At 33.9% G+C, this 21,923-nt stretch overlaps 2 protein-coding genes across 9 annotated transcripts; both read right to left on the bottom strand.

Annotated features, from left to right (window-relative positions):
• Positions 1 to 4,783: 4,783 nt before the first annotated feature.
• LOC142641734 (uncharacterized) lies at positions 4,784 to 8,537 on the bottom strand. Of its 5 annotated transcripts, XM_075816218.1 has the most exons (3): positions 7,925 to 8,537; positions 7,692 to 7,765; positions 4,784 to 6,702 (listed from the first exon to the last, which is right to left on the bottom strand). In XM_075816218.1, the coding sequence occupies exon 3, from the start codon at positions 6,662 to 6,664 to the stop codon at positions 4,982 to 4,984; it is 1,683 nt and encodes a 560-aa protein (XP_075672333.1). In that variant the 5' UTR covers positions 6,665 to 6,702; positions 7,692 to 7,765; positions 7,925 to 8,537; the 3' UTR covers positions 4,784 to 4,981. The 5 variants fall into 5 exon arrangements, with proteins under 5 accessions (XP_075672333.1, XP_075672332.1, XP_075672335.1 ...); XM_075816217.1 differs by lacking the exon at positions 7,692 to 7,765; XM_075816220.1 differs by lacking the exons at positions 7,692 to 7,765; positions 7,925 to 8,537 and adding an exon at positions 7,172 to 7,244.
• Positions 8,538 to 12,465: 3,928 nt separating this feature from the next.
• LOC142639290 (serine/arginine-rich splicing factor RS41-like) lies at positions 12,466 to 17,300 on the bottom strand. Of its 4 annotated transcripts, none has more exons than XM_075813484.1 (6): positions 17,148 to 17,300; positions 15,808 to 15,975; positions 13,896 to 14,008; positions 13,235 to 13,467; positions 12,813 to 13,082; positions 12,466 to 12,714 (listed from the first exon to the last, which is right to left on the bottom strand). In XM_075813484.1, the coding sequence occupies exons 2-6, from the start codon at positions 15,911 to 15,913 to the stop codon at positions 12,654 to 12,656; spliced, it is 783 nt and encodes a 260-aa protein (XP_075669599.1). In that variant the 5' UTR covers positions 15,914 to 15,975; positions 17,148 to 17,300; the 3' UTR covers positions 12,466 to 12,653. The 4 variants fall into 4 exon arrangements, with proteins under 4 accessions (XP_075669599.1, XP_075669602.1, XP_075669601.1 ...); XM_075813487.1 differs by lacking the exon at positions 17,148 to 17,300 and adding an exon at positions 14,181 to 14,412 and having other exon boundaries at positions 15,808 to 15,935; XM_075813486.1 differs by lacking the exons at positions 15,808 to 15,975; positions 17,148 to 17,300 and adding exons at positions 14,181 to 14,412; positions 15,179 to 15,787.
• Positions 17,301 to 21,923: the final 4,623 nt, after the last annotated feature.

Raw genomic sequence — 21,923 nt, 5'->3', positions numbered from 1 at the left:
TTTTTCTTTTTTTAATGAGTTATGGAGAGATTTGTAATTGTAAATGTTTTGGTACTTGATAAATTTTGCATTTTTATTCTAAATTTATCAACCCTTTTTTTTTTTACTAACCATGGTTAAATTTTTGTAAAGAAATTATTATAGAAAATATTCTGTTACTAATATAAACAGAAAAGAAGGATCGAGTATTAATATCTTTGAACTTCAAGAGAGGTGAGTGTTTTCTTTTTCCAGGTTTAAAGTGGAGTGTCAATACCTAAAACTTCAAGGAAATGGAGTGTAATTACTCCCTTTAATTTATATTGAACTAACTTTACAAAGTGAAAAATATTTTTTTATTCTAAAATATAATAGAAAAAATATATATATTATATTTAAAATTTATTTTCTCTTTTTTTTTTTTTTTGAGAAACATTTTCTCTTTTTTATTATGTATATAAATATGAAATTATATCAAAGTCGCTACCACTACCCAACTCTTATTTTATACTAGCATTTGAATTGTCTGCATGATGTCGTGGTTGTTAAGTGGTAACTAAGAAGTTGCGAAATTTGGTAACTCATGCAATCAACTAGTTAGTAACTCATGCATTGCATGAAAGTTCATCAAAATACGATATTGTCACTTCCTATATATATATAAATATATATATTGTGGGGGGGAAAAAAGATCCTGATGGGAACGTGGGCCTTTTGGGCCGTGTTAAGGAAGGCCGACCTGATCCTGGGTTTAGAAATTGTTAGTACTATGGGTCGGCCCATACGCCGAGGATCCAGCCGAGGGCGAACTTACCCTCGGATGAGCACCGAAGAACTCGGGATTTCATAGTAAAGGTTAGGGGATGACAGAGTTAAGGCCAATGGTTAAAAGGGGTGAACCCTAGAACGCCCCAGAAGCACCGGTGTTGAAGAAATGTCAAAGATAAAGGCTGCTACCTCCACATTAAAAACCCTGCACCTACCACCCTGGCCGCATTTATGGGGAAGTGACACCTGAACAGTGGAAGAGAAACTTCCGGTTACTATTCAAAGGCACTGAGAAAAGAAATATCTAGTCTAAGGGGGAGATGGGGCAACACGTGTACAAAGTGTTCAAAAGAGGAGTATTTAAGGAAAAACCTGGAAGAGAAAAAGGGAGGACTTTTTGTAACCAAAAAAGAAAGAAAAGACTAAGAAAGGGATATAATATAAGAACAGCTCTCGGCTTACGTCCGAGGAGGCCAATTGACAATATTCCTTATTGTTTCCAAGTATTCGAAATCCTTAGTTTGTCATTTAATCCCCACATACTTCTAACCTGGGTTTCAAGCCCACACTCTACAAATTCATATTGTTTAAGGCTCATTGGGCCTGGGCCCGTAACTGTTCTTGGGGCCAGGTGCAATTGTGCACTTACATATATATATTCTCATTTTTTATTTTATTTTTCTAATTATAAAGATTAATAATTATGGTAATTATTAACATATATATTATAATTGTATTATATATGAAACTTTCTATTTTACCATTTAAAGAAAATCTTATGTGGCAATATTATAATGAATGGACTAAATATATGAATTTAAACTCTTTTTTTTTAATTTCTAAAATGAGTATGTGTGTGTGGAGATAGTTTTTGCACTTTCCAGTGTTTTATAGTATAAAAAAATAGGTCAAATGAAAACTATCTATAGTCACATAAATCCCTATTAAAAGTATGACTTATTTTTTTAAAAGGTATTTTTTACAAAATTTTCTTGAAAACTACTTTATCTCAAATCAAGTTAAATAAGAAAAGTCAAAAGATAGTTTTTCAACTCATTTTAAAATTGTTATCAAATATAGAAAAATGATATAATTTTCTAGAAAATACTTTTTAAAAAATTACTCATTTTAAAAAAAACGTTAACTTAAAAACAAACGGAATGTAAGTAAAAAATATAGAATAAAAAAAATGTATTAGAATAATAATGTGGAAAAATATCAACCTTCAAAAGTTTATGTGATAATATTATAAGAACTTTTTTTTTAGATGAAATATTATAAGAACTTAACAAAAAGTCGATCACTTTTATTTTATATTGTACTACTTTTGGAAAGTTGTAGTCTAGTAGACTTAACACCAGAAAATTGCGACAAAGTTTTCAAAGCGATCTTTAAAAGGCTAATCGTGCAGTTTAAGTATAATCTTCAAAACATTGATTCGGTCACAAAAAGGTAAACTATGTTGCAGCAGCACATGCATGACACTGACAGATGGTTAAAGCAAAATCTTACCAACGTGGTAGTCTGGTTGGTAACTTGGTATAGACATCTTAGTGCTGTATCTGCTGCATATAAAAAACTCATCTTCCTTGGTGTCATCATTTTAGTTTCTCTAATCTTGGTAAAGCAAAGCACCACAAGCAAGAGACAAACCGCCATAATGGTATATCCAAAGTTAGTAGATAGAGTTTTGGCAGCATTCCTAGTTAGTGTTAGATTCATAGGCTGTGTTTCCAAAGAAGAAATAGCAAAATAGGGAAGAAAATTTGTTCTACTCCAAATTCTCATTGCTGTCCCTTGTCATGGTAATCAGGAATGGAATGAGTTACATTACAAAGAGAAGTTTAAAATGGAGAGGGACCATTTCCTAATAAAGATTTAGTTTTTCATGGACTGGAAAGTATGCATAATGTCACATTCACTTATGATTTAAATGATATAGCATTATAGGGAAAAATTGCAAACTAACACCAATCATCAAACAATTTCGTTAGTTAGCAACATTTTCAAACCATTTAGGAAACTAACATCTCCAGTATAATCGAGTTGAGTTCATTGTAACAAATGGATATAAAGGAATTGATATCTATGAAAATCGAGTCCTTAACACTCGAGTTTCACGACAAAAAAGGTGAAAGCCTCCCTCTTCTCCCTTTGAAACAACAAAAACACAAACACAAGCAATAGATCAAAGCAGAAACCACACGGAGCAAGAGATCAAAACAGAAACCACGAACCCAGGCGGTGAATCCAGCAGCGAACCCACGTACTCAGGTGGCGAACCCACGAACCCAGGCGACAAAACCCACGAACCCAAGCTCTAACTAAACCCATGAACGCGTGATTCCTTAGGTGAAAGTTTTGTTTTCCCTCTTTTTCTCTCGTTTTCCTCTAATTCCTTAGGCTGAGTTCTTGGCAAAATAGAGTCTATTAAGCTCGAGTTCTTTGCAAAATCGAGTTTCTTGTACTCGAGATGCTAGTTTCCTAAATATTTTGGAAACATTACTAACTAATGAAATTGTTTAGCGATTGGTGTTAGTTTGCAATTTTCCCCTAGCATTATATACATTGTTTCTACTTTAATAAATGGAAAAGACCTGAAATCACCGATTAGAATATCATAACTCAACTAGAGAAAATATGTCACTAGTGTATAAACAACTCAAAATTATTTTTTGAAGTCTCCATAATTTCCAGTAACTTTATTTACCAAAGGTGAGACAAAAATTTACTTCTTTGTTTATTGAACCAAACATTTGGACATGTTGCAGACCCAAAAAAGAAAAAAAATTAAAAATAAAATTAAAAAGAAGATAATTTATGAGTTACTAAAAGATTAGAGACCATTTTGACATAATACCAAAATATTAGGAATTAAACTAACAAATTTTAAACATTAGGAACTAATTTGACTCACAACTTAGAGGTTGATGACCAAATTCGTAATTTATCCAAGTTTTATGTTGTTGTTATTATGGTTGTAATATTAGTCACATGTGATTCAATCAATTTGAACAGCAAATTATTATGGTGGTGGCCTGGTGGGAAGATTGAACTCAGGGAGGTACATGTGATAAAAAATGGAGCAGTATAACTACATTGTGTCAGAAATAGCCAACTCTCAAGTCCCAATCACAGTACATGAAAAAGTGTACACAGATGGATACATGTGAAACTGTAGCCACCAGCAGCAAGAAATGAATCCGAATTTACAGAAATGAATCACTAATTATGGTTTCTTTACAAAGTACGCACCAGCAGCGGCACTTCTACAATAAATATCAACTTCTGCAGTGAAAACATGAGGATTTTTTTTTATCCTTTCTGATTTATGTATGTTATAATCCATGTAATAAAATGCCAATTCACTTTGCAAAATATTGGCAATGATTTCCACAATAAAATAGTAGTGAGTGGAATGTAAAGCCGTCTAGGAGTTCCATAAGAAATGTAAAGCCGTCTTTCAAAAAATGCTGAAAATAATTCCATGTGAGTGGAATCCTAGCAACCCTTGTGGAAAAACTTTTAGTTGAGAAGTGATAACATGTTTATCTTAAATTTGAAGGATGCTCAAAGCAGCATGTTGAAGCATTGAGTTCCCTAGTGGTGGCAGGTATAAACACTAAAAGCAAATTTAGACGCACTGTGTAATGCAGCCTTTAAAAAAATAACACAGCAGTCATGCTCAAATCGTTTATACCTACCATCACAATAGCTGAATAATATATCATAAATACAACAGAACTTTAAAACCACATGAAAAACCTAATATATATCATAAAGTCCTTCAAACCTTACCTAGATTAAGATGCTAATGCACCTTTGATGCATCAAGATTCAGATACTGTACCAGAAACAAAAGCTGAATAGACAATCATCAAAGACTGAGGAATATATAAACCACATATAATTCTAAACTAGTTAGAAATATGAAGCAAACAATAACTTATATTTTCCAAGAATGTTGAGGAAAATATATTTTAAGTCCAAAACAAAACTATGACGCAGGAGGGTTGTCCCAAAAGAGAGGAAAATATAAAAGGAATATAGAGAGACTATTATATATATTTGATAAATAATAGAACATTGATTCAATAGATTAGCAAGCTTGCGCATTCCAGTTCATAGCATGAACTACTACTTTGTTTCATATAGACAATGAAACGACGAGCATACAAAAACTATAAAAAGAAAAGGAAAACATCATTATACAAAAGACACTTGCAATTTTCCTCTATTTCCTGCTGAACAAACTCCTTATTTTCCCTCTTTCCAACCGCTCCAGTAGCTTTTTGGCACCTGGGATGTCCATTTCTGTAAGCTTCTTAAGATAGCCAATTGCTCCATATGAGATCATCAGCTTCTTACATTTCTTACTTGAAGAAAGAGATGAAAGGCAAGAAACTGCATACTTTTTTGCAGTGTTTTGTGGACTTGGGTCAAGCAATTGGACCAGATTAGGCACACTTTTATCATCCCTTTTAACTTCTCTGCAGTTCTGGGAAAGGATCATCAAGCTTGAAATTGCTTGTGCAGCAACCTCTCTAACACCGTTTGATTTAGCCTCAAGCATCTTCACAAGTAGAGGAATGCACCCAGCTTCACCAATCAATTTCTTCATCTCTGTTGAGCTACAGACACGACAAATTGCTGATGCAGCAGCTGCTTGTGCACCTAATGATCCAGATTTAAGCACATGAACCATCCGAGGCAGGAAACCAAGAGAAACCAAAACCTCCATAGAAAGTGAGCCAACCAAATTCCTTAACGCCCCAACTGCAGATTCTTGGGGCAGTGGACCGTCAAGATAAGCCAACAGGCTCCGAATTCCACCCTCTGAAATAACAGACCTTTTTAAATTGTCATTACTAGCAGTGAGATTCTGCAAGCACTCTGCTGCATATTCTTTAGATCCCAACAAAATCCCACAATCAAGCAGATTGATCATTACTCTTACAATCCCTTCTTCAGCTAGAGTTTGTCTCACCTCTGGCACAGCGGATATATTCTTCAAAGTACTAGCAGATGCAGCCTGTGAAACAGAATCACCAGTCCGACAGATCTCAATCAGCGGACGAACCCCCCCATGCCCAACAATAGCACGAGCAGTTTCAGCAGACATTGACAATCTCTGGAGTGAAATTGTAGCCTTTTCTTTACCCACTGCGCTACCTGACTCAACAAGCCTAATCAGAGGTGGCAAAACACCTTCTGAAACAAGCCAATTCTCACAACTCCCTGATTCTGCAAGCGAGCAAATTACAGTAACGGTCTTCTCCCGGATGCGAGGAGATGTTGCTGTAAGTAATTGCACTAGAGCAGCAATATTGCTCCGCCCCAGAACAGCCAAAACATTCTTTTCATCCTCCTTCATAGCCTCAACAAGGCTATCTAAAGCTCTATGCTTAGCTTCCAAGTGCCCGATCTGAAGCCGAGCAAGCAATTCTCTTATATTGCCATGATTTGTAGCCTCTGGTTCATCTGAAGAACCAACCATAGACAATGGCAAAGTAGCCTCACCAAGCACCCCAGTCTTGATCAAAAGCCCACAATCCCTCAAATTCAAGTCCAATTTCCCTGACATAGCATCCAAATCACTCTGCATCCGAAGCTTCCCTTCATACTTCTCCCCACCGCATAATTCAGCCAATTCAATAGCTTCCTTCAATGTCTTTGACACAGCCTGCAATTGCTCCTTACAAAGTGCATTCTTTAAGAAGAAAGGGTGGCTTGACAAGTCCGACAAACGCAATGGAATCTGCTCCAGTTTTGATATTATCATCTTCCACCTACCAGGAAATCCCTTCACCTCCCTGGCCTTACTAAGTGCCACTGGAACCAGCTCTTGGGCATGGGGTAACCACTCTTCAGCTGACTGGATATTAGCCAAAACCTCAGTTCCACTATCTTCCACCATGACTTCAATATTGGTTTAGACCAAATTTGATGCAGGAGCTGTGACAAATGGAATGCAGAGAAAAACCAAGGCCTTAGCTAACAACCCAGATGAGAAAACATTAAAAGGAAATGATATTTGGATAGAAAATTATATGGCAGTGGAGCAGTTACAATCATGTACACATGAATTATAATTTAAGTCTACAATAAAACAAAAAAAGGGGATTAAAACCAAAAAAAAACCATAATAAAGAACAAATGGGTTAACATCAAGTGTTTCCAGAATCTTGTATGATCACACAAAGCTTGTTTTTGCTGAAAACTAGACCTTACCAACTAAATCAAAGTACCTAAAGATGCCCCACTAGTCCTTACCTGCTTTAGCAGGTGTTCATTTAATGCTAATTTAGATTTTCATATTAAACAAAGTACAGTACTCACACAAATGATATGATTTTTTATATGATTTTTTAATATGTTGTTGATGAAAATGAAAGGAGTTACTTTTTAACTGCTAAACCAATACCGTCCAATTAATAAGAAGTCGTCGGCAGATTATTTCTCTCAACTGCAAATACCTATAAATAACCCTTTCACTTTTTATGAAGTAAAAAACCACTTCCATTCTATATAGCAAAAGAGTATTATAATGGTTTCTGAAGGCTATTTTGGTCAGTACGGACTAGAGCTGAAACTTTACTTTTCAACCAAAGATAACCGTGAGTATGATATCAGATTTCTCTACTGAGTCTTTGTAATTTGACTCTGAGCTATATTCAATGGACAAGATTGTTGGGTAGTTAGGCAAAAGTTGGATTTATTAGCTGTAATTTACAATTTTCTCCTTACAAATGGAGCTTTCGAGTTGAGAGAGAGAGAGAGAGACTTTCCTTTGAAGAGAAGGTAGGAGTCCCTATCTACAGATTCCAGTTGTATTATAGAGTGTAATTAAATTTATTCAAAATGGACCAAACCCACAAAAAATGTCAAGAAAATTCAAAGCAAATAATAAGAAATCTAGTATTTTTTTTTATTTATTATTTTACCTCGAATTTATTTGACTTCTCTTAACTTTCAGAGGATTTGCCCATTAACAGCCACCAAAAAGTGCCTCACTATTCTGTAAGAACAAGTAAGGAAGAAAAAGAACAATGATTCGCAATCTATAGTGATCAGAAAGCAAATTAAACAAAGGAAAAGGGAAAAAAAGAAAACAAAATCACTTTTTTCCTGAAGTAGGCATCAATGAAAGCAAGCAAAAACAACCTGAAGAACCAACCTTTAAGTCTCAGAAACTCAGAACCTTGTCCCTTTATACCCAGAAAGCAACCCACTATAGCTTCTTCTTCAAACCTCTCTCTCTCAAAGCTATAACTTAGAAATGCTTTTAAGAATCAGCTACCGACTATATCTTGATCTTCAAATCTCTCTCTCTCTTTCTCTCTCTAATAAACTGAAAACCAAGATTTGCTTCCAATTACAGCAATCAAACAAAATAAGTATATTCAAAAACTCCTTCTCACTCTCACTTTCAAAAGACACTACTGACCCAGAAGACAGTTTCTCAGAATCAGAAATACCCAGAGTTCATTTTTGTTTCTAACGAAGAAACAGACATCAAACGGTCGAAACCATTTGAAAAAAACCAAAAAACAAAAACCCCTGAATAATATAGAAAGAATCTTCAAACTCTTGAGTTAAGAAGCCCTCAAATTTGAAAAACCCCACTAAAGTATTCGACTTTTACCACAATAAGACACAGAGATACAATAGACTATATCAATGACTATATGACATTCTCAATCAAATTCAAAAATCAAACTTTCTTCAATCACTCTCTCTCTCTCTCTCTCTCTCTAATGGAAGGAGATGTCAGTGTCTGTGTCTGTGTGTCCTTTGGACGGTTTCTGTAAAAAATACGCAAATATTTTACTGTGTAGTTTTAGAGATAGAGAGAGAGAGAGAGAGATGGGGGCTTATGTTTCGGATATTAAATGTTAAAGGTCGAGCATGATCAAGGATCTAACGGCTATGATTGCAGTTGAGTCAGAGTATCCGACCGTTGGGATTGGGTAAAATTTTGAATATGCTTTTTCGAATTTTATACGTTACCAATGTGGTGACGTGGCGATGCTGCCACGTATGAGGGGGTTCGGGTTGTGTGACTTTTCAAATTGGTGCTTTAAGGTTGATAGAGATCCCACGTGTGAGAGAGACAGATTATGGGAAAGTGTGTTTCAACTGGCTATGTTCATACTTCAAATATACGTATTTCACCCTCAAATGGTTTGGATTTTGGAAAGACCGAACATGACGTAAGAGTAAGGTTTGTTTGTAATCAGTTTATTTTGTTGTAGTTAAAAAATTTTTACTGAAAGTAATGTATATAAAAGTAAAAATTAACTGAATTAGTATAGTGAACCTATGAATAGTATTAAAAATTCAGTGAAACTCATAAACAATACTAAAAATAAACTGAATAGTAAAATAAACTAACTTTTTAAGCTGGAGCTAAACACACACTAGGCGTGTGTTTGGGAGTCGAGTTTTGCGCGTTGAAACTGTGTTTGCGTTTTTTGGCTGGTCCCATGGCACTGTTCATGGACCAGCCAATGCACAAAAACGCGTGAACAGTATTTTTCTTTTGAAAAAATATTTTACTACAGTGTTTTCAGCAATAAGTTTTCAATTTTCAACAAATAAATTGTATCTAAATAGTCCATAGATGTGTTTGAATTGTGACAGCTGGGAGGAGTGAAGCATGGGACCCCTATCACCACCATACTCTTCTATCTTTCATAGAGTAGTCTTTGGCAATTGGCATTGTCTTAATCGTGTCATTGAATGCATGCAGGCTTGTGTTTCGAATTTGTGCTTTTGTCATGGTTCATTCTCTCCCATTGAAACTACATGTGGCTTCATTGACAAGGAAAAAAATGTGTAGACATAATGAGTTTATAATGGTTGTAGGTTAAAATTTCTTATAGTTAAATAAGAGATTTGAGGTTTAATTTCTATCTACACCAAAAACCTATCATCAAGAGCGGATACAATAAATTGCAACTTGTCCAATGTAGCCAACAAAATCCAACAGCTCATTAGAGAACAATGGCTGGTCAAACACTAGTGTTGATGGTCAGTAACAAATGAGCACTTTCTAAACTTGAAATCCTCGAGTTTGGTGGCAGGTAGAACAAAAACATGATCGAGTCCAAACCGACAGACAGGTGGCGGGGTCTATGACAAATTAATGAGCTCTGTTTATGTCAACATTAATTTTCTTTTTTCATTTTAATTTTCTCAAACAAATGGAAAAACATCAATTGGATGACACCCCTAGTGACCCTACGCAATACTATATTGATATGCAACTTGATTCAATACCATGAAGTAATGGGAAAACTACAGTATTTAGCGACATGCTTTTGTTCTTATAACCCCAATGATGATAACACATTAAATTAAGTGACCATTGGGTTCAAAATTTAAACTAGGGAATGCAATCATGAACTTCAGAAGAACCAAATGATGCTAATTAAGTTGTTATAATATAGAGCTCAACGAAGAAGAGATATAAATGATTAGGCTAGTATATTATAGTACTCCTTTCTCCTAATGATGCACTTTAAAGTTTAAACAAATCATTAGAGGTAAATGATCTCATCGAGCCGCAGGGTTTTTGACCCCTAACCCTGGTCCCACTTTCTATGCATTTTAAATTATTAGGCGAGTAAATTTTTTGATTTCAAACGTAACCCTGGTCCCACTTTCTACCAAGGTTTCTTCGAGACATATGTTGCAGTTGCACAATGCATGCATATATATACATATGATGTGTTCGTATTGTATTGTGCATGCGTTATGTGATGCAGTACTTGGGGTCAAAACCCAGACTTTTATTACCACCACGAGTCTTTTGCAGTTTCTACTATTGATACTTGACCCCATTTTGTTGCTTTCTAGTTTCTACATGTTCCATTTTTAAAGGTTATCAATAATTTTTGTAGTTGTAATTTTGTGGCTGAGGCAGTGCAAGTCTTTTCTGATAAATGGCTGCGGGAACAAAGCAGAGCTCTCCACCTGAAATAATTTAGCTATCTAAAAAGTTAAAAACTAAACAAAAGCAGAGCACAAGATCGAGGATAAGCCTTTTGCCCTTTTGGCGAGTCAACCGAGACGCGTGGGGCTTTTGCGTTGCGTAGCCAGAACGTGACGATGTTGCGTGTCGGCTATGCTACTTTTCCCATTTTTTTATTTTTACATTATCTAGATTTACGCTACAGTCAACTTTGTAGTTAAAATAATTTGTGTAAACTTAAATAAATCTATAACTAGATTTTTTTTTAATATTATTTATATATGTAAAATAATCAAATATTAATATTTATGTCATCAATCAATTATTTATATTTTTTTTAGAAAATATTTGTTTATATTTTAAGTTTTTGTAGTCTAAAATTATGCATAAAAAATAAATTCATAAATCAATAAATAATATTAAATTGACACAAAATTTGATGTATATTAAAAGTATAAAGAATATACAATTTAACCGTTATATTTTCAAAAAACATAATAATAATATTATTATTTTTTATTGAAACTTAACAAGTTTGTAACTAAACTTTGTCCCCTTACTTTTCTACATCTTTGTACAGGTCCATTTTACTTTACGGTATGCAGGAAATACATATATTTTATACCAGCTGAAAACACTGTTAACACTGCAAGAAAATGATAAAAGTCGATTGAATCGATTGACACAACAATTTTTTCATTTTTTTTTCACAGATTGCTGATTAGTCTACAACAATTTTATCTAAGTTTTTCATCTCCACCACATTTATTTCGCGACAAATATATCTAGTTTTTCATCAACACCACATTTATTTTGCGACAAATATATCGAAACAATAGTAATTGAAAATATTGTGCCCCACTAGGCTTTATTGTAAAAGCATGCCAATAGCCCTTGATGTAATCATGTGCTTTTGGTTGGGTCCTAGTGTCCTATTCATAACCACTTTACTCCTTGGCTTCTAGCTGAGTTACATTTCTGCCCTTGAAAAGTTTGAAAACCTTAATTTAATCAATAATGTATATATTAGGGGCACGAAAGTTTTTCAATTGATCTAACAGAGATAGACTGAGTACATGCCATTTGTGGTGGTCTAACGGCACCTCCCTACGTCTTAGTGCCCAGGGGTTTGTGGGATTCTAGTGTGTGCGTATATATTGCATATAACACTCTCAAAAAAACATACGGGGCTGATCGGCCAAAAATGACCCTAGGCCTCTTCAGTTGTTCAAAATAGTTATCTGCATTGAGCAAAGATTACTACACGTTACGACCCATCTAATATAGGAGTAAAGAAATATTTAATAAACTTTGAATATTTAGCAAAATCCAAGAAACTGTGTCGAAACTGCAAAAATGTCGGTTCTACCCCAAAAATTTAACAATTTTGAAAGCCTTCTTTTCAAGGAAATGATAAAAACAAGGTGTATTTCCAATGAGATGCCACCTCTCACATCAAAGTAGGTTCACAACATTTAAAGTAATGCACGATTGGTTTGGTTTTTACCTATAAAAAAAATGATTGGTTATGTTTGGGGTGTGTACTCTGCGGACCACTGGATCACTAAACAGCACACGAAAATGATATGTCCTGTTAAGGTCCCATTCAATGAATAGTGGTATTAGATGGAAGTCGAACCCTGCATTCTGTACACCCCGTTTTGTTGATTCCAGAGAACTCCAACCCCATATTAAACTCGGGAGAAAAACACAGCCAAAAATAATGAATAAGAAACCAGAGATGCAAGCAAAGCTTAAACCATGACCAGGTACTTTTAACGACCTATTACTTAGAAGTTTAAATCACAACAAGAATACAAAAAACAAGTTGATAACTGGACCCTGCAGTGTTTGCAATCAAGTAACAAAGTGAAACACAGTAAAAAGCAAACAACTACCCACTGGACTGGAACTTCTACTCTGCTTCTGTTTAAGATCGAGATCTTTCCCTTGCCGGTGGTGATGATCTTTCCCTTGGTGGTGGTGATCGGCTGTATTGTCAACAATATAGACAGATGCAAGTAAAAATCATGCATTCGCATATTAACTCAAGGTTGAACAGTTACAAAAAATTGAGAAAGATTAGAACCTGTCATATCTCCCATTGACTGGGCTTTCAGCTCCTCTATCATATTTGGGACTTCCTCTTAGTTCAGATCTGGAGCTTAGATTTGGTCCATGGCCATAGTCTGGGCTTGCCCTATCTCTTCGATATGGACTTGGGGATCGCCCATGGTCATAGCTTCTTCTATGGGGAGACATGTCGCGGCCTCTTCTATCGGGACTGTGCCCATTTCTCCTCTCATCATCATCATCCCGAACTGCATATTCCACTGAAATGACTCGATCCATGAACTTACTGCACCTCAAATATAAGTAAACCAGAATTCATTGTCAGGCACTCCTATGACTAATTACTACAGAGGATTGTTTCAAAAGCAACTACAATGATTTGCAATTAGAAATTCTAAATCAAGTATACTACTAGAATTTGCTGAAGGAAAATACAACCTCATGTTCGTTGCTTCCAATGCTCTGGTAGCATCCTCCTGTGTCTCATACTGAATAAATGCAAAATTCCTTCTGATCCTTATGTTCAATATTTTCCCATGTGGATCAAAGTGCCTCTCCAAATCCCTTGTTCTGGTATAGCTTGGATCAAAATTAATGACAAACAAGGTTTTTGATGGTTTCACATTAGCCGAAGATCTTGAACCACCAGGCCTTCTAATGCCACGTTCGTGCTGCATTACAAAAATTAAAGATTAAGTTAGAAAGCTGAGTAAAATTACCAAGGAAGTGTTTTTGGACACTAATAAGTAGATATGAAGCTTGTATACTTGACCATGTTTAATACAAAAGGCAATACTTCAGAGAAGTATAAAGAAATATGCAACAGTTACAAGAGTGTGTAGACAGGTAGACACGCATACTTAAGATCATAAACATTGCAAGGCAGTGGAGACATATAATCACCAAAACCATCATAGACATGAAATGAATCAGATGTAATAAATTTTAATCCAAAAGAATATGTCTATAATCATTTCTCTGTGTTGTGTGCACGTGCGCGCAAGAGAGAGAGAGAACAATTTTTTTATAAGTAAGATGCAACGAAAACATCATAAAATGTTTACATATCAATATTGAGCACCAACCAATAGAAAATCACCTTGGTCCACTCAACACGAAGTCGGCGACCCTTTCGACCAAATTCTGTCCTGTCAAGTCTTCGAATTGCATACTCAGCATCTCGTTCATCTTCCATATAGACGAAAGCAAATCCTAAAAGACCAAAATGTTAAGAAACCAGAGCAGGACAATTTCAGGTATATAAACTAATTACCAAAAGACAAAATTCTGCTCATGGAGACAGTTTAGAAAATGAGGAAACGTCAACTCATCAAACTCTGAAAAATACATGTATTAAAAAAACTGTCAGGAAGTAACACAACACCTGCCATTGGCTGTGATCATGATTTCTATGTTGAAACGTGTCGGAAATTGAACACTGAGCAAAAATCATGAGGAATGAAAAAGCAATGGTATCTGAGCTAGTGTAGGATGGCAGGGCTAGGGCAGATCAGAATAATTCTTCTGAAAAATACAAGAAGATGAAGCTTGGGACATGCTAGAAAAGAAATGCAGAGAAGCACATCCATCCAAGAGCATGGACATTCCAAGTAATCCTGCGCCAAAGAAATGGTTGAGTATGGGGGTTTACACTTAGTGAAACTTGCTTCTCTCAAGGGAAAATAGCATCTACACCCAGTTAAAAATAATTATTTTAAAGAATTAAATACTGACCCTCTCGAATATTAGTTATTGGATGGTGAATTACAATTGGAGTTTCCTTAGTTGGTTTCCGAATTGAAGGCACTCAAGAATCTATTTAGTAGTTTATGCCCTTATTTGGCAATTGAAAAGATGACATTAAGGGTGTGTTTGGAAACCATTTATTTTGCTGAAACTAAAAAATTATTGCTGAAAGTACTGTAGATAAAGGTAAAAGTTAGTTAAAATAGTACAATGGGCCAATAAATAATAGCAAAAATAAGCTAAATAGTGATATAATTTTCATTTTTCATCCCTACCCAAACGCACACTAAATGTCATTTCTAAGGACGATCCTATGGGCAGAAAGAAAGAGATCACTTTTTTCTAGCATGAAGGTGTTGCCATCAAATGTGCGTACCCTCTGCATCTCTCCCACTCAACCCCCACCTCTATAAAACTACATATAATTTTACCACTGAGGAAAAAGGCATCTGTATCATACCCAATATTTTGATATAGTAGTAAAAAGTACTTTTTTCCATAAAACTGACCAAATTTTGAAGAAATAAGTCAAAAATACCACTGGTAAGTATCATTGTTGGGTGCCATAACTGATACAACAAAGGGTCAATGAGTTCTTCCAATATAATCATTTTCAATGGGTGTATGCTATTTTACCCTTTCTGAAATCTTAAACATGTCGAAACCCCGCTGACTCAACATGAGAGGACAGTTTCATCATTGAGTTGTGTAGTCCAAATAGAGATTCGTCATCTCCACATTTGTTTGAGAGAAATAGTCCCTGTTAGATTTCTCCATTGCTGTAGAACTTCTGAAACATAAAATCTGTATTCTACCATATTTATAAAAAAAACAATCCCAAGCATCAATAAAATGTTGTAAACTTTGATCTATATTCACTCATACAGTATATGCGAAACAAGGATGACTAGGTAATAATCTTGTTCCACAAATCACCACATTAATGTGGATCGAACTTTTCATCGTAATGATGGAGACAGATGTAGATAATACTCATCATAACTCAGAGGCTAACATACGATGTTGTAGTCAAGAAAATCACTGCAACCACATCTTAAGGAATATTTCACTTTTTCTAGTAGCCTGACCACCCAAAATAAACTCAAAGTGTACAAAAGAACACAGTATTGGAAATCACAAACCATTATTTATTAAATAGAGCAACAAAGAAAAATCAGATACAAGTAACTGAAAAGCAAATGTAGCCTAGGAGTAATGAAAGATCAGAAACTAATAATAACAACAGTAGAAAAAAAAGAACATACCAGACTTCATATCCACCCTCTCAACCCTCCCATATCTTCTGAAAAGTCGCTCAATATCAGACTGCCGGGCATCAAATTCAACATTACCACAAAAGATGGGCCTCATATTTGTTGTGTTCCAACCGAGTCAAAGGTTTTTGTAACCAACCTACACTTTGTTGAACCAACCTACAAAATGTTCACATAAGGGTTTACTTAATTACCTTCCAAGCTTGCTCATTTTTTTTTTTTAAATCAATCTAGAGAAAACATGAACAAGGATATATAATCAAACTCATCTTAACATAGCTAGCCATGCACGCGTGCACAAATTGCTCTAGTGCAAACACCCACTCACTAATACACAATGTTTATACTAATATACTCTCCAACATGTAAGACAGACATTATCTTAGACATAGGTACCGGTACAGGTACAACACAGCAACGCAAGCAATTTCTAAAAAAATTATAACATTACTCGGCTGGTACAGTACTGGTATGACATGGATACAACACGGATACGACATGAATACAGCACCCTAAATGAAGGGTCTGTGCTTCATAGAACTTTAAGCCTTCCTGTAAGGTAAATCATCTATACTCCAAGACACAAGTATGATAAGTCTTCTAAATCGCAATTTTTTTTTTATTATTATTAAATTTGGAAAACAAGATTTTCATAACAATAATTCATACTATACCCATATGAGTTCTAGCTCATATGACAACTCATCTCCCTGTAGAAAACAGCAGAGGCCCAAACCCATTGGGTGCATGTGTAACTTATCGAATAAAAAAAATCCGAACCCATTAAGAACCGGAAAAAACAAAGTGATCAACATATTGACTAAATATTTATCTAGTCAATATATAACTACCTAAAAATATTTAAAACTAAAACTTTGGGCCCTTTGAAGCTTCTTTCTTTTAATGAATTTTTTCTACTTACAGAAAATTAAAAACAAAATTAAGTTTGAACTCATTCACGACCACTGGGACTTTTTATGAGTTTTTCTATCTAATTCTCAAGTAAAACCTATTCAGAAAATTTTAATTTAAAAATACACACACGCATTCATACAGATACACATACATATATGAATTAGTTATAATAATTAAAGAATAATTATTATTAGTTCTTCGTACAAGTAACAATAAATACACAGCAAAAAGATCGAAGCAATTTAATTAAGAGTAAAGCAGAATCAAATAAGCTTAGATCAGAGAATAAAGATTTATTGTAGCACACAAACAACTTTCGTTAGATTTAGCTGAAAATGAAGCAGAAACAGTTAAGAGTAGTGAGAAACATAGTCAGATCCGTTGAAATCAGAGAAAAATGGGTTAGGGTTTGGTACCTGTGGCTGTGAGTGAAGCTTTGCTTTGTGATGGAGGAGGTCTGAGAGAAAAACCCTAGAGATAGTTTGGACCTTTAAAACTGTAGCTCTCAAATTGAGAAAAAAGATATTGGTTAGGTAGCTTCGAGTACAAAGGTTTAAAAGCGAGTAAAAGTGAATAAAACGACGCCGTTCGTTCTTGATAGGAATTGCGTAGGCTCTAACTTTCTACTTTCCTAAAACCGAATATTCCATTCAAATGAGGTGTTTTATTTATGAGCTTATCTATCTTAACATTTATTAATAGTGCAAAGGTGAGCACATTTGGGGATAATGTAATTTAATAAAACCTAGGGGGATGTAATTTACCCAATGTTTTATGTCTTAACTAATGATTTTTTTTTTCATTTTTTGGATGAAAGAGGATAAGAATAAGTCTATTACAATTTTGATGGGAAAAAAAGCTTATTACAAGTTAGCTAAGTTTTATAATTAAAAAAAAAAATGAGCAGATTCTTCGTCACAAGCAGGGGTTCTTTGAAAGATAAAAAATTGTGGGTAAAGTTAATGTGTATTAATACACTTGTTGGCTTTGCCAAACACATGCCCAATATATTTGTTGGGGAAAATTCTCAAGTGATTCATGCAATCAATTAGTAAAGGTTTCCTTAAGAGATTAGATGTATCATTAGTAATCAACTGGACCACACTGTTTTCTCAAAAATAAAAATAAAAATAAAGAAACGCTTTAAAAGCATTAAGTTCCACAATGAGACTGTAATTATGAATTGTTCAGTAGGGATAGGTCATCTCGCATGCCCATAGTTTTTTATAGTAAATTGTTATTACTTCCAAGAGATTTGGCAAAGCCCTTAATCCAATTTTCTTTATGATTTTTCTCTCATAGATATATTTATTATTCACAAGAAATTCGAGACTTTAATTGTTTTTGAACTTTATAAGGTTGAAGTTGAACTTGATATATAAAAGAATGCTAAGAAGATTATGCTGTCAGACCTCACTCAACAAGATTTAAGAAGTAAAACAATGACTCTAAGTGATTTATTGTATATCTATATTTCAATCATTTTTTTTATGAGAAGATATATATATATATATATATATATATATATATATATATATATATATATATATGTGGAAGGTGTTGAAAAAATATAGCATTATCTTTTAGGAGCAAAGTTATGGATTTTTTTTTTTTAATCCTAAGGTCCCTAGGCAATTGCCTAAGGGTAAAGCTGGCAATGTCTAAGGTTGATATTTTGTAGCATGCACATGTATCAAAGTATGTACTTGCCTTGATATTGCTTTTGTAGTTAGCGACTTGGATGTGGCCCTGCCTATTTTGTTTCTATTATCAAAGGCTTGTGGCTCTTCTTTTTGTAATTCCTTTTTGTTTTTTAAATGTCTTTTTTGTTCATAAAAAATTTTAAAAAAAGTTAGTGACTTTAGCTTTTATTTATTATATTTTTAAATTGGATAGTTGAGGCATGATAATTTGAATCTATAGAAACATTAAAGTGTGTGTTTGATTGATTATTTTTGTCAGTCTCACTACATTTTTTAGTATTATTCATAGGTTTTACTGTACTATTTCAGTTATCTTTTACCTTTATCTATGGTAGTTTTAACAAAAAAAATTTAATTTTAGCTAAATAAATTGTTTTTAAACGGACACCTAGAGCACTAGCAATAAATTTTACCTACACTGTTATAGCTGTGCGCTGTAGCTGAAAGCTAAAATTAAATAATATTTTTTCCCATCTCTCGTTAAAATAATATTTCCTTTCACTTTTTTCTCTTTCTTTTTTCCTCCGTGTCACTCATTCTCCATTCTCAACTCTCACCTCTCTCTAATTCTCAAAAAAAAAAAAACTCTCACCTGAGCTGCTGTCCTTCACTACCATCAAACATTTCTTCTTAATCTCCATTTGGACCATAATTCTCTATTTCTTCTTGATCACCTTTCAAAACTCTTTGCCGGCACAAAACCCACATCAAAAGAATCAAAAGAACACTGAGGTGTTGATGGAAGGGAATGCAGCTGAATTAACTAAGTAAAGAGAAGGACTCAAATGTGGAGAGGTTAATTGAATAATGGACGGTTAGGATTTTAAATGGTAGATGCCATATTCTATAGAATCTTTTAAGGAAGGGTCTAGATTGTCTTTGTGTGAAACGTGAGCTCAGCCGGAAATGATGTAGTATATATATTATTTTATTGTGATGTTTATATTATTTTATTATGTTAAAAGCTAAAATAGATCTACTGCTACTAGATATTTTGTAAAATGAGTACGTAAAATAGATAAAATATTTTTTCTTTTTTGAGAATACTAAATATAAAGTAATTTTTTGTGGTGCATAAATAGCTAAATTTTTAGCTAGATGGTCTTAGTTGTACCTATTCAGATAAAATGCACTTGCTCTAAGGAACGAATGAAATATTTGCAAAAAGACAAAGGACCTGAAATGTAGTTCAAGATGGTTTTCATGCTACCAGGCAATGACATATGATGGAATCAAGTAAGTAGTGTCAACCAAACATTTGTTGTGCATAGTGCAAGCGGAATACGTAGAGCATGTTATGAAGCAACTCTCTCTAGTAGGCAATTTTATCTCAAGGTTTAGGATTGTACATTCCATCTCCCCGTTTAAGCATGTGAACTTCAAGTATGAATGTTGTGGTCACCTGCGAGAAGCTTCTTGCAGACCAACTTGGACCAAATTTGGATATAGACATTTTTTTTTTTTGAGAGAGAGAGAGAATTTAGATATAGACATGATTGATAACAATTTATCCGTTTGGATAGAACTTATTGCTGAAAACTGAAAACTGAAAACTGAAAACACTGTAGCAAAATAATTTTAAAATGTGTGAATAGTACCGTGGGACCCATTTTTAATGAAAAAATTACTGAAAAGTGAAATTTGTGGGTCCGTGAACAGTGCACGAATGCACTGTTCACAGAAAATTGGGTCAACACTTGCGGCTGGAGGAAAAAAAAAAAAAAAAAAAACCAAAACGCGGACGCAGAAACGCCTATCCAAACTCCACCAATATGCGAGTAATGTATTGGAAATTGAAAGAGTTGTCAAAACTTTTTCCATTCTCAATAAAACTTTTTCTAAAAATGGTATACTATTGTGTGCCCTTAACCATCAATTTTGAGAGAGTTTTATGGGAAATTGAAAAAACTGTCAAAAAGGTTAATTACTTTTTCGTTTTTCCATAAAAAATTTTCTAAATAGTTTACTGATATATGCTCTAACGGCACATGTTAGTAAATCTCTAAATAAAAAGGGTGGGTCCCTTCTCTCACACAAAACCATTGCAGTCTTCACAAGAGAAGAGGGCACAATATTAATACCCACACTATAGGATTTTCTTTACTTACAAACATGAAAAAGATAGTCCTCATAGTAAGGTTGTTTGGTAGACCAATTTAAAAATGGTTTTGGTGATTTAGGGTCTGTTTAGTAGCAGTGTCTAAGTATTGTTTTTCAGTTTAAATACATGTTTAAATGTTATAAAAACACGCGTTAAAAGTGTTATTGTTGTTTAAATACTGAAAACTGTTATTTAAAAGCCACTACCCAACAAGTCCTTAAATACAAAAATTAGTGAGTCCCCCTAAATGTTGTTCCTTTTGGTAAACTGTTTTCAGAAGAAAACTATTTTCAAAATTACTATTCAAAACAGTTTTCAAAAAACACCTGTATTTTCTATCTTCATTTTCTCAACTCAAATCTATTGTTAATTCAAAAAATAATATAAATATCATAAAATTTGTTTTTCTCCATTTGCAAACTGTAGCTTTAAGTCCTAGCCCCTCTCTCTCTCTCTCTCTCTCTCTCTCTCTCTCTCTCTCTCTCTCTCTCTCTCTCTCTCTCTCTCTCTCACATATGGTTGTCATTACTTTGGGTCACTGCCATTGATGATACCTAGAGAGTTACCTGCGTGATGCACGAATAATGTTGTATGTAAAATGGTTTTGGATAATGTTGTATCTATATCATAACATAATTATTATAAAAACTTTATTAGCAATAGATTCATTGATATAAAATGTGTCTTTCTCTTTTTCTTTAATTCTAAAATAAAATACACATCCCAAACACCCACATTCAATCACATCATTTAAAAAACCCACAAATTCACAATTTCCAACCTTAATATCAAAATCGTAATTGCCTTTGTCATTCAATAAAAAATGCAAGCCCCCTTTTTAAAGGACGAAAAGTCTTGAAATATTGAATTAAATGATACAAATAATATTTATTTTTTAATTAGAAAAGTCTTGAAACAAAGAGTCTATATTTAATTTATATTTATCTATGATATGACACTTGAGAATATTTCAATTCTCTTGACATGAAATATGCCACTTTGCAAAATTTCATACTTTCCCACGTGAGATTTCTGCTTTTATAGTTCAAATGATACAAAAAATATTTATTTTTTAATTAAAAAGAGTCATGAAACATCAAACCAAATGAAATAAAAAGTCAATATTTAATATGATGTGGTACTTGAGAATATTTCAATTCTCTTTGCATAAAATATGCTACTTGGTAAAACCTCATACTTTCCCACATGAGGTCTTTATGTGTGAAAGATGAAAAGTCTTAAAATATTAAACCAAATGATATAAAGAATATTTATTTTTTAATTTAAAAAGTCTTAAAATATCGAACCAAATGAAACAAAAAGTCAATATTTTATTTGTTTTTATCTATGATGTGGTATTTGAGAATATTTCAATTCTCTTTGCATAG

Source organism: Castanea sativa, chromosome 6 (genome assembly GCF_040712315.1).
Source record: "Castanea sativa cultivar Marrone di Chiusa Pesio chromosome 6, ASM4071231v1".
Classification (NCBI taxonomy): domain Eukaryota; kingdom Viridiplantae; phylum Streptophyta; class Magnoliopsida; order Fagales; family Fagaceae; genus Castanea; species Castanea sativa.
This window is presented reverse-complemented; position numbering and strand designations above follow the sequence as displayed.

Excerpts from the sequence above, each read along its gene's own strand:
- LOC142641734 (XM_075816218.1), bottom strand. The coding sequence starts at position 6,664 with ATGGTGGAAGATAGTGGAACTGAGGTTTTGGCTAATATCCAGTCAGCT.
- LOC142639290 (XM_075813484.1), bottom strand. The coding sequence starts at position 15,913 with ATGAGGCCCATCTTTTGTGGTAATGTTGAATTTGATGCCCGGCAGTCT. Across the intron at positions 14,009-15,807 it reads GAGGGTGGATATGAAGTCTG|GATTTGCTTTCGTCTATATG; the intron begins GTATGTTCTTTT and ends TTGGTCTTTTAG. Across the intron at positions 12,715-12,812 it reads GTCAATGGGAGATATGACAG|CCGATCACCACCACCAAGGG; the intron begins GTTCTAATCTTT and ends TTGACAATACAG.